Here is a 13,287-nt window from a genome sequence, read left to right on the forward strand (position 1 = left end):
TATATTCCAGACCCCACTAAGGGTTATTTTTCGGAGTTTGCCAGATCTTTGTAGGTAGCAACATTCATATTGCTAGTCTCTAGTAGGAGATTGTGGAATTTCTTCCCATACAGGAGAAGTGACTGACTTATCTTAGAGGAATTTTCTTAAAAAAGGCAGTGCAGGTCAGGAACAAGCAATGCACATCTTTAGTGCAACTATATTGTGAACACAGATCCCTATATGAATGTGCAAAAAACACCTCTTCCCCAGTCATGTCTAAGCAGCTTTAGAGAGTAAATAGCTAAGAGAGAGATGGAACAGGTTCAGAGGAGTTTGCTGCATCTTAAAGGGCCATAATACCCAAATGTTTAAACACTTGAAAGTGATGCAGCATAGCTGTAAAAAGCTGACCAGAAAATATCACCTGAACATCTCTATGTAAAAAAGAAAGATATTTTACCTCAAAAGTTCCTCAGTAGCCACCTCCCATTGTAAAGGATTTCTAAGCAGCATTTTAGTGTGTCTGTCCTGGGACATCTGAAGGGATGAGCATCGTGCACTATCATCTTATTTCACCAATCAGGTAAAGGAAGTTTACAATGAAATCTCATGAGAGTCAAGTCAAATCTCATGAGATCAAAGTAAAAGTTCATGACCTCAGCACTGCTGATGCTGATTGGCTGCTGTTTATTTCTTCATTTTTTTACCTGCAGCTGGGAGCAGTTGAGTATAACTTTTTACATAGAACTTACTCTGCTGAGCTGAGGAAATTGTGAGGTAAAATATCTTCCTTTTTTACATAGAGATGCTCAGGTGATATTTTCCTGTCAGCTTTTTACAGTTATACTGCATTAGTTTCAAGTGATTTTGCATATGAGTATTATGTCCCTTTAAGCCTCGCTTTTCTCATAAGGGCAATTAGACAAACTGCTAGCTAGTAAGATGTGGCAATGTATGCAGTTTAACATGATCACCATGATCGGACACAGAACAAGTGGCATATTCAGCTGTCATTGCTTTATCTAGTGTGGGAAGCGCACTACATTTAGTTGAACAATGTGATCTTGTGCAGTGTGATAAGAGAGCAAGCCTGTGACGTGATTGTTAATAATAATGAAATAAACTGTTGCGTAGAAGAGGACATAAATATTTTTAAAATTAAACACTATCCCTATGATATATAATTCTGAACAAAGTGCAGAACTATGTACCATTTTACACAAGGTTTACTGTCCCTTTAACATACAGCCATAATTAAGCTAATACCACTAGGTGGCCAAGAATGTATTGAACTACCAATACCTTAAAATGATAGAATGCAACTTGTGAGTTCAATACAATACTAAGTAAATTGATTCAAGTTTACTTTGGCTACAAAAGTAGCACAAAAAAAATTCTTATTCACTAGCATGACAACATATTATGTATGTAAGTGTATATATTTCTATTTCACACACAGCAGCATAATTATTCTGAAAACACTATTATTGCGGTCATAGTGAAAGTCACCTTTGTCTAAATGATAAACACATTATTCAAGTTATATACATACAGATGTATTGAATATAGATGACACCGTCTTGCCTAACATGGATATATTTAAAAAAAAAGTACAACAAAAGTTGTGTGTGTGGTTATTAATAACTAGAACAATAACACTGTTATACAACTTCCTATTTATCCAATATTTGTTTTTTAAAAGTAATACTTAGTGTTTTTTGCATTCATTGCATCAATTACATGATTATCAAAATGCATGATAAAAGCATTCAAAACAGTTTGACGATACTAAAAGTCTTACGGACTATTTGGAACTGTAAATTGCACAGAAACTAGCAAAGATGACCCCAATCTACAGTTCTCCCTGTAATAAAGTAAACCTTAACCCCTTGGTTATCAGAGAAAATTGTGTTTTAATTACTATTTAATTAAATCTCTCTCTCTAGCAACCAGTGTTTTAATTACTATTTAATTAAATCTCTCTCTCTAGCAACCAAGTGGTCAAAGATTTACGCATCATGTGCAAAAGTCTGCAATATGCAGACTGAATGAATTGCAATAGTCTCCCATGTTACAACTTAAGTGTTCTTGAACAGAACAATTTAAAAAAAGCTCATAGTGTGCTACATAAAATCACAAGGACAGTGACAAACAGTTTAAAATATGGCTGCCATGTTAAAATACATTCACTGCTGACAATGTTAATGGTAGGCACAGATATGCAGATTGCTTTGCATCATGTAACCCTTGCACTGCAAGGAAATTACACTCCAATATTTATATTAGTCCTTTTTCTTGTAATAAATGTGTAAGAGCGCTCCTGATTCTGAGGACAGATTTTAGTGTAATGTGTAATTCCGTTTCATCAAAACCTCATAATACAGAAAATAGAGCAAAGGTGTGACTATTCCCACTAACACCATTATAACAACAGCGGTCCACCAGCCAATTCCCCAGTCTGCACCATAATACGGATCTTTTGGTTTAACTGGTTTGTGCTCAGGTTCAAAATGTAGCTCTTGATCTAAGGCAGAAACAACTTCCTGTAAATTGTCTTTTTTGGTATTTGTGCACCTCACTACTTGCTCAATGTCTCTGTCTACCTCTTGTAGAAAACTATCTGCACTCACTGAAGAGAGTGGATCAACAGCAGAAATACTGTCTTGGAGTCCTGGTGAAGGCTGGAATGACATAGTTCTTGAAGTTTTTCCCTTTGGCGATAAATGAGTCTCAGTCAAAACACTAAATCTCTTCACTGGAATTTTTATAGACCTCAATGCAAAGAAGTCCTGATCGTTAATGAAGTTGTTGTACCTCTTGAGATCCGCAACCTGTAGAAAATATACATAGATTTTAAATTGTAATATATTTATAAATATATTTTTTATTTATTTTAATGGCTAACTCTGTGTAACATATTGTAGGTCAACACATTTGTTCAGAACCTAGGAGCCCATCAATTTAGGGGCATCAAGGAGTGTCTTGGGGACTCTAAACAAGGGTGCTATATCAATCTTGACACACTCTATAAACATATATCACAAGGTATATAAAACAGTTCGTCTTTAGTAACAACAATTATTACTTTACTTTTAAGTAAACATAAAAAGAAAGACTGTTAAAACAAAAAAAAAAACTTTTTTTCTTGCAAATTGAACAATTAGAAATTCTCAGTCTAGCCCCTGTCCACAGCTAATCAATGACATTTTAGGTTACATCATTTTTTGCAGCAGAACTCCTATTTTGATCATGGGCAATGAACTGACCAGAGCAATTTTATGGTGTCTCCTCGCAACGCTTGAAAAACATAATTTATGCTTACCTGATAAATTTATTTCTCTTGTAGTGTATCCAGTCCACAGATCATCCATTACTTGTGGGATATTCTCCTTCCCAACAGGAAGTTGCAAGAGGATCATCCACAGCAGAGCTGCTATATAGCTCCTCCCCTAACTGTCATATCCAGTCATTCGACCGAAAACAAACAGAGAAAGGAGAAACCATAGGGTGCCGTGGTGACTGTAGTTTAATTAAAATTTAGACCTGCCTTAAAAGGACAGGGCGGGCCGTGGACTGGATACACTACAAGAGAAATAAATTTATCAGGTAAGCATAAATTATGTTTTCTCTTGTTAAGTGTATCCAGTCCACGGATCATCCATTACTTGTGGGATACCAATACCAAAGCTAAAGTACACGGATGATGGGAGGGACAAGGCAGGATTAAGCGGAAGGAACCACTGCCTGAAGAACCTTTCTCCCAAACACAGCCTCCGAAGAAGCAAAGTATCAAATTTGTAAAACTTTGCAAAAGTGTGAAGCGAAGACCAAGTCGCAGCCTTGCAAATCTGTTCAACAGAGGCCTCATTTTTGAAGGCCCAGGTGGAAGCCACAGCTCTAGTAGAATGAGCTGTAATCCTTTCAGGGGGCTGCTGTCCAGCAAGTCTCATAGGCTAGGCGTATTACGCTCCGAAGCCAAAAGGAAAGAGAGGTTGCCGAAGCTTTTTGACCTCTCCTCTGTCCAGAGTAAACGACAAACAGGAAAGATGTTTGACGAAAATCCTTAGTAGCTTGCAAGTAAAACTTCAAGGCACGGACTACGTCCAGATTATGTAAAAGACGTTCCTTCTTTGAAGAAGGATTAGGGCACAACGATGGAACAACAATCTCTTGATTGATATTCTTGTTAGAAACTACCTTAGGTAAAAACCCAGGTTTGGTACGCAGAACTACCTTATCTGCATGAAAAATCAGATAAGGAGAATCACATTGTAAGGCAGATAGCTCAGAGACTCTCCGAGCCGAGGAAATAGCCATCAAAAACAGAACTTTCCAAGATAAAAGTTTGATATCAATGGAATGAAGGGGTTCAAACGGAACTCCTTGAAGAACCTTAAGAACCAAGTTTAAGCTCCACGGGGGAGCAACAGGTTTAAACACAGGCTTAATTCTAACCAAAACCTGGCAAAATGCCTGGACGTCTGGAACCTCTGCCAGACGCTTGTGCAAAAGAATAGACAGAGCAGAAATCTGTCCCTTTAAGGAACTAGCTGATAATCCTTTGTCCAAGCCCTCTTGGAGAAAAGACAATATTCTAGGAATCCTAACCTTACTCCATGAGTAATTCTTGGATTCACACCAATAAAGATATTTACTCCATATCTTGTGGTAGATTTTCCTGGTAACAGGCTTTCGTGCCTGTATTAAAGTATCAATGACTGACTCGGAGAAGCCACGCTTTGATAGAATCAAGCGTTCAATCTCCATGCAGTCAGTCTCAGAGAAATTAGATTTGGATGATTGAAAAAACCTTGTATCAGAAGGTCCTGTCTTAGAGGCACAGTCCATGGTGGAAAGGATGACATGTCCACTAGGTCTGCATACCAAGTCCTGCGTGGCCACGCAGGTGCTATCAGAATCACTGATGCTCTCTCCTGTTTGATTTTGGCAATCAGTTGAGGGAGCAGAGGAAACGGTGGAAACACATAAGCCAGGTTGAAGAACCAAGGCGCTGCTAGAGCATCTATCAGCGTCGCTTCTGGGTCCCTGGACCTGGATCCGTAACAAGGAAGCTTGGCTTTCTGGCGAGACGCCATGAGATCCAACTCTGGTTTGCCCCAACGATGAATCAACTGAGCAAACACCTCCGGATGGAGTTCCCACTCCCCCGGATGGAAAGTCTGACGACTTAGAAAATCCGCTTCCCAGTTCTCCACGCCTGGGATATGGATTGCTGACAGGTGGCAAGAGTGTTACTCTGCCCAGCGAATTATTTTTGATACTTCTAACATCGCTAGGGAACTCCTGGTGCCCCCTTGATGGTTGATGTAAGCCACAGTTGTGATGTTGTCCGACTGAAATCTGATGAGCCTCAGTGTTGCTAACTGAGGCCAAGCCAGAAGAGCATTGAATATCGCTCTCAGTTCCAGAATATTTATTGGAAGGAGTTTCTCCTCCTGAGTCCACAATCCCTGTGCCTTCAGGGAATTCCACACTGCACCCCAACCTAGAAGGCTGGCATCTGTTGTTACAATTGTCCACTCTGGCCTGCGAAAGGTCATACCCTTGGACAGGTGTACCCGAGACAACCACCAGAGAAGAGAATCTCTGGTCTCTTGATCCAGATTTAGCAGAGGGGACAAATCTGTGTAATCCCCATTCCACTGACTCAGCATGCATAATTGCAGCGGTCTGAGATGAAGGCGCGCAAATGGCACTATGTCCATTGCCGCTACCATTAAGCCGATTACCTCCATACACTGAGCTACCGAAGGGCGCGGAATGGAGTGAAGAACACAGCAAGCATTTAGAAGTTTTGATAACCTGGACTCCGTCAGGTACATTTTCATTTCTACAGAATCTATAAGAGTCCCTAAGAAGGATACTCTTGTGAGTGGGGATAGAGAACTCTTTTCCTCGTTCACTTTCCACCCGTGCGACCTCAGAAATGCCAGAACTATCTCTGTATGAGACTTGGCAACTTGAAAGCTTGACGCCTGTATCAGGATGTCGTCTAGATACGGAGCCACCGCTATGCCTCGCGGTCTTAGAACCGCCAGAAGTGAGCCCAGAACCTTTGTAAAGATTCTCGGGGCTGTAGCCAACCCGAAGGGAATAGCTACAAATTAGTAATGCCTGTCTAGAAAGGCAAACCTTAGAAACTGATGATGATCTTTGTGAATCGGTATGTGAAGGTAGGCATCCTTTAAGTCCACTGTGGTCATGTACTGACCTTCTTGGATCATGGGTAGGATGGTCCGAATAGTTTCCATTTTGAAAGATGAACTCTGAGGAATTTGTTTAAGATCTTTAGATCCAAAATTGGTCTGAAGGTTCCCTCTTTTTTGGGAACCACAAACAGATTCGAATAAAAACCCTGTCCTTGTTCCGTCCGCGGAACTGGATGGATCACTCCCATAACTAGGAGGTCTTGCACACAGAGTAGGAATGCCTCTTTTTTTATCTGATTTGCAGATAGCCTTGAAAGATGAAATCTCCCTTGTGGAGGGGAAGCTTTGAAGTCCAGAAGATATCCCTGAGATATGATCTCCAACGCCCAGGGATCCTGAACATCTCTTGCCCATGCCTGGGCGAAGAGAGAAAGTCTGCCCCCTACTAGATCCGTCGCCGGATAGGGGGGCCGTTCCTTCATGCTGTCTTAGAGGCAGCAGCAGGCTTTCTGGCCTGCTTGCCTTTGTTCCAGGACTGGTTAGGTTTCCAGGCCTGCTTAGATTGAGCAACAGTTCCCTCTTGTTTTGAGGCGGAGGAAGTTGATGCTGCACCTGCCTTGAAATTTCGAAAGGCACGAAAATTAGACTGTTTGGCCTTTGCTTTGGCCCTGTCCTGAGGAAGGGTGTGACCCTTACCACCAGTAATGTCAGCAATAATTTCCTTCAAACCAGGCCCGAATAAGGTCTGCCCCTTGAAAGGAATGTTGAGTAATTTAGACTTCGAAGTCACGTCAGCTGACCAGGATTTAAGCCATAGCGCCCTACGCGCTTGGATGGCGAATCCGGAATTCTTAGCCGTTAGTTTAGACAAATGAACAATGGCATCAGAAACAAATGAGTTAGCTAGCTTAAGTGTTCTAAGCTTGTCAATAATTTCAGTCATTGGAGCTGTATGGATGGCCTCTTCCAGGGCCTCAAACCAGAATGCCGCCGCGGCCGTGACAGGCGCAATGCATGCAAGGGGCTGTAAAATAAAACCTTGTTGAATAAACATTTTCTTAAGGTAACCCTCCAATTTTTTATCCATTGGATCTGAAAAAGCACAACTGTCCTCAACCGGGATAGTAGTACGCTTTGCTAAAGTAGAAACTGCTCCCTCCACCTTAGGGACCGTCTGCCATAAGTCCCGTGTAGTGGCGTCTATTGGAAACATTTTTCTAAATATAGGAGGTGGGGAAAAAGGCACACCCGGTCTATCCCACTCCTTGCTAATAATTTCTGTAAGCCTTTTAGGTATAGGAAAAACATCAGTACACACCGGTACCGCATAGTATTTATCCACCCTACACAATTTCTCTGGTACTGCAACTGTGTTACAGTCATTCAGAGCAGCTAATACCTCCCCAAGCAACACACTGAGGTTCTCAAGCTTAAATTTAAAATTAGAAATCTCTGAATCAGGTTTCCCCGAATCAGAGATGTCACCCACAGACTGAAGCTCTCCGTCCTCATGATCTGCATATTGTGACGCAGTATCAGACATGGCCCTTACAGCATCTGCGCGCTCTGTATTTCTAACCCCAGAGCAATCACGCTTGCCTCTTAATTCAGGCAACCTGGATAATACCTCTGACAGGGTATTATTCATGATTGCAGCCATGTCCTGCAAGGTAATCGCTATGGGCGTCCCTGATGTAATTGGCGCCATATTAACGTGCATCCCCTGAGCGGGAGGCGAAGGGTCTGACACGTGGGGAGAGTTAGTCGGCATAACTTCCCCCTCGACAGAACCCTCTGGTGATAATTCTTTTATAGTTAAAGACTGATCTTTACTGTTTAAGGTGAAAGCAATACATTTAGTACACATTCTCCTATGGGGCTCCACCATGGCTTTCAAACATAATGAACAAGTAGTTTCCTCTGTGTCAGACATGTTTAAACAGACTAGCAATGAGACTAGCAAGCTTGGAAAACACTTTAAACAAGTTTACAAACAATATAAAAAAACGTTACTGCACCTTTAAGAAACACAAATTTTGTCAAAATTTGAAATAACAGTGAAAAAAGGCAGTTACACTAACGAAATTTTTACAGTGTATGTAACAAGTTAGCAGAGCATTGCACCCACTTGCAAATGGATGATTAACCCCTTAATACCCAAAACTGAATAATAAGACAAACTTTTTTTTTTCTTTTTTCAAACAGTCACAACAACTGCCACAGCTCTACTGTGGCTTTTTACCTCCCTCAAAAACGACTTTGAAGCCTTTTGAGCCCTCCAGAGATGTCCTGGATCATGCAGGAAGAAGCTGGATTTCTGTGTCAGTAATTTTATCTGCACAGAAAAGCACTAAAATAGGCCCTTCCCACTCATATTGCAACAGTGGAAAGCCTAAGGAAACTGTTACTAGGCAAAATTCAAGCCAGCCATGTGGAAAAAAAACTAGGCCCCAATAAGTTTTATCACCAAATACATATAAAAACGATTAAACATGCCAGCAAACGTTTTATATTACATTTTTATAAGAGTATGTATCTCTATTAATAAGCCTGATACCAGTCGCTATCACTGCATTTAAGGCTTTACTTACATTAGTTCGGTATCAGCAGCATTTTCTAGCAAATTCCATCCCTAGAAAAATATTAACTGCACATACCTTATTGCAGGAAAACCTGCACGCCATTCCCTCTCTGAAGTTACCTCACTCCTCAGAATATGTGATAACAGCCATGGATCTTAGTTACTTCTGCTAAGATCATAGAAAACGCAGGCAGATTCTTCTTCTAAATACTGCCTGAGATAAACAGTACACTCCGGCACCATTTAAAAATAACAAACTTTTGATTGAAGAATAAACTAAGTATAAAACACCACACTCCTCTTACGACCTCCATCTTGGTTGAGGCTTGCAAGAGAATGACTGGATATGACAGTTAGGGGAGGAGCTATATAGCAGCTCTGCTGTGGGTGATCCTCTTGCAACTTCCTGTTGGGAAGGAGAATATCCCACAAGTAATGGATGATCCGTGGACTGGATACACTTAACAAGAGAAATAAACACTATACCTTTGCCTTCCTGTTGAGGCCTCCTCCCCTCCTTGAGGGGCTTGGACAGGAAGTAAAGGACACTGCAGAAATTAAGTTAATAAAGGATTTAAAGGTCAGATCCTTTTAAAACAATGATGGGGGGTTGGTCTGTCCTCTTTAAGCAGTGGCTGTAGATATTTTATGATTTTGCTTATGTTCTCCAGAACAGGGTTGTATGCAACTACTAAAAGGAGTCAGTGTTGTGCTTTAATTCATTTTTTTTGTTTATTGTACGACACCCTGAAACTCCTCTCCCAGATCTCTTCCAACTGCTATCCCCCCCTTCTTTCTAAAGACATAATTGAACAATTCTATAATTTTAATCAGTATTGCTTCAGACCTGAGGAAGAGAGGAAAATCTCTCTTCTAATAGAAAATAATTACTGCATACTACAATGCTCGTTACTTTGATATTAAACTACTGGACTAATACTAATAATATATGTATGTATAGTATACAACAGCAGTGAGTACACGACCCCTGTGCAATATTACTTAAAATGTCAAATGATTCAGAATTGTATCATCTCTAAATAATTGCAATATTTCTAAGTAAGTAGAGTATTTCTTGGATGCAAAATAAAAATTAAATTTTAATGTTTCTTTAATGTTGTTAACAATGCAAAGTGTGTTAAAATAATTTATTACAAATATTAAGAGGGAAAGTAAAACTAAAAAAAAAAAAAAACTTTTGTGAGGGTTAATAAGTGACTACTCTGTATATTGTAAATATAATGGGGTTAAATCAGTATTCTGGGATAGTAAACACAGAGATATTAAATCACTGTGTGATACTGACAACTAAAAAAAGTTAATCGTGGATATAAGTTCTAATATAGGTCTCAATTTGAGGGGCTCTTAAATTGTGAGCATATTTATCAAGCCCCAATTATATATGCAAACTTTAAATAAAGTCAACATTTAGATTTTTCACTTCACAAAATCCTGAAACTGCAAGGGTTTGTATACAAAACCCTGCAGCTATTAACAGAACACAACCTTTTACAATCATAAGACCGATATTTGTTGCGCCAGTTAAAATAATTGTTTAACATGCAGTCATATGTTGGAGCATGAAACATCATACTTGGGAGCCAGTCAGAGGAGCTATGGCAAAATAAAACTTCCCTTAAGAGACATGTGGATATTCATTTCTACTTACCATGCTCTAACATATGATGAAGGATTACAATACTTATGTTTTAACAGAAACTTATGATATTAGGAAAGTATGCCTCTTGTTACATGGCTGAAATTACATAGGGCTTTAAAGAAAGAGGTCTCTTTTAGCTTTCATTTGTCCCAAGATGAAAATCACTATTGATGATACCTAAATTGATGGCTAATCTCCACCAGTCCTAGTTGTTAAATTTCCAGTTTATTTTATCGCATGTGAGAATAGATTGGGGAAAGAATTAATTCATGGACAGCATTAGGTCTTTTTATATCATGACATTGTAGCCCACAGGAAAGTATGAATTTTGTAACAGAGGTGAAAGAGTGGTGGGTATAGAGGAAAGTGACGTTTTTTGGCCCAATGTTTTAAAGGCCATGCGGACAAGGTTCTCAATAAGAGAATCTGTCTGCATAGGTTCACAATGAAAGGGCAGCGAAGCCTGTACGTACCATTACACAAGGGCCTGTCAATCATCCCCAACGAGCGCATTCAGGGTGATTTAAATCCGCCACCAAGAGTGTAGGAAGCAGCGGATTGATAACCACTGCCTCTTATGTTGCAAGATATAATACACACAGAGAGAAGCACACACTCAGGAATGAACAACCAGCTTAATAACTTGTTCTATGGCGAGTTACCACCTCGGTGCAGCTTCGTTTTAGCCCAGTAATGTTTTTCATAGAGTAGAACTTTCCTGTAGTATCAGTCTGATCCCGCCTATTAAGGTCAGTCCAGTGCCAAAATACCAGGCAATTCCCCTCTGAACAAGGAATATGGCAACCCGAGACGATCGCTTCGGCCTTCACTGAGCCTCGCCAGAGAGGTACAGCAATATTCCTAAGCAAACTGAGCTTTAATATCTATACAAAAAAAATCACTACTTACCGTACAGCAGTACTGAAGTGCTATGAAATTTAATGTATCCCCCTCGTTTATGTCCTTGCTAATAAAAACAATATCATCAAGACGTTCTTTTGACGTGCTTCTTCTCGTTTTCTCTCTCCCGCGAGGCCGCAGTTCATACTCGTCAATATCATCTTCCAATATATCATTTTCTGAATTTGACATATTTGCAAAGTGGTAGTTGTGTCCACTTGCACTAGAGGAGACAGATGTTGGCTTCATGTAACTTCGAGTCGGAATACTGCCAGCCATTTTCAGAACACCTAGAGACAAAGTAGGCAGTATACATTAACATAACATAAAAAGCTCTTGAAATTGCATAATACATTTTCTTCTTGTCTTGACAAAATATATAAAGGTTCAAACAATGTTTGCTTTCTAAATAATTTAAATGTATACTGTTAAACATATGTGGCGTGGCATGGCATATTACTATTTGGGCTAAACCAAATTAACACTAACATAGTTCTTCTTAATATGTTATTTAAAAGGGACGTTGCACACAAACTTTTTTCCTTCAATATTTATCCATGTGCAGGGTTGCTAGTCTTAAGTACAGCTTGGGACCTTCAGAGAAACTGCTTCTTATCCACTCAGTAGCGATAGTAACACAACACTACTGTGCAACTAGTGCTGCCGATTGGGTCTGCAGTGATCTGAAGGTCCTGAGCTGTACTGCAATAATTTATTTAACCCTTTTGCAGAGGTTAAACACAGAGGTGCAGGTTTTCTAGTATTACATTTATAACCTCTAACAAATTAGAGCATGTCATTTTTTGACTATAATTACCCCTTCAACTGCTACTCTTTCATAAACAAAATAGAAAATAAATAGAACTATGTTCTGTGAAACTGGCTATCAAACACTTTGAAACAAAGTTGAACATCCGTTTTAAACAGTACTATAAAGCGCAAAAGTAATTTGTACATTTCTGTATTTTTTAATTCTTATTTTACAAATTCTCAGTTATGTAAAGGCACCAGTATTCTTCTGGTTCTTCCCTGTACAGTACTTTAAAACCTGGCTCCAGACTGATTTACTGGCTCCAGAACCTGGCCTAAACCCTGACTAAACTCCTGCACACTGCTCTGATATTGACACCTGGTTCCTGACTGCTTATGCAGCAGCTGACCTTGGCTTGCAAAGCTGCACATATATACAAGGTGGCTGTCCAATTAGTAGAACTGAAGCCAAACTTCTTGAGTAAGCCTATGAAGTTAGAAGCAGAACAATGACTATAGTACTGTTAAAAACTGCAATTAGGATTATTAAAGGGACCAACTGTTAAAGCTTCCTTTTTAACTCCCTTTTTTATTCCAAATTGCCTAGCAATAGTTTTCCCAAAGCTGTACAATTTGGTTTAATTAAACAATTTAAAAAGGATTGCCTATAATATAGTCGATTTTGCCGTACAAATGTGATCTGGATGCTTACTATTTATTGCATATGGAAAAACAAATGTTACTTTCAAAGCAGGAACTACATAGTAGCAATACAGATAATGTTATGGCATAAATAACTGGTTTTCAAACTTGTCCTTGGGCCTCCCTAACAGGCCAGATTTTGAGGATATCTGAACTAGAGCACAGGTTAAATAAACAGCTGATTAGTAAACAAATATTTTGCCTGCTCTCACCCAAGGAAATCCTGAAAATCTGGCATGTTAGGGAGGCTTGAGGACAGGTTTGAAAACCAGTGGCATAAAGACGTAGGTGGAAGAAACTGTATGTTTATATGGCTCTGTAAAATATCAGGTTACTGCAACATAATGACACTTGTGTAAGAAATTAGAAAAAGGGCCATGTAACGGCCTAAGGGTTGCCACCCGTCCTGTTTGAGTGGGGCTGCCCCAAAGTTGTATGTCTCATATTAAACACTCCCAGTGTCCTGGACTCCTCCATTCTCTAGACTCACTCAGCTTTAAAAAAAGGAAATTTATGCTTACCTGATAATTTTATTTCTTTTA

The 13,287-nt window shown here is 39.6% G+C and overlaps 1 protein-coding gene across 1 annotated transcript in view; it reads right to left on the minus strand.

Moving 5' to 3' along the window:
- Nucleotides 1–1,312: 1,312 nt before the first annotated feature.
- The window catches only part of LYSMD3 (LysM domain containing 3), a 35,152-nt gene continuing 23,177 nt past the window's right edge, over nucleotides 1,313–13,287 (minus strand). Inside the window, exons 2-3 of the mRNA XM_053701487.1 lie at nucleotides 11,303–11,583; nucleotides 1,313–2,813 (exon numbers count right to left, since the gene is read on the minus strand). Coding sequence (XP_053557462.1) covers nucleotides 2,322–2,813; nucleotides 11,303–11,572 — 762 coding nt within the window. The 5' untranslated portion in view covers nucleotides 11,573–11,583 and the 3' untranslated portion in view covers nucleotides 1,313–2,321. The remainder of the gene's footprint in view (nucleotides 2,814–11,302; nucleotides 11,584–13,287) is intronic.

This window comes from Bombina bombina, chromosome 2 (genome assembly GCF_027579735.1).
Source record: "Bombina bombina isolate aBomBom1 chromosome 2, aBomBom1.pri, whole genome shotgun sequence".
Taxonomy (NCBI): Eukaryota; Metazoa; Chordata; class Amphibia; order Anura; family Bombinatoridae; genus Bombina; species Bombina bombina.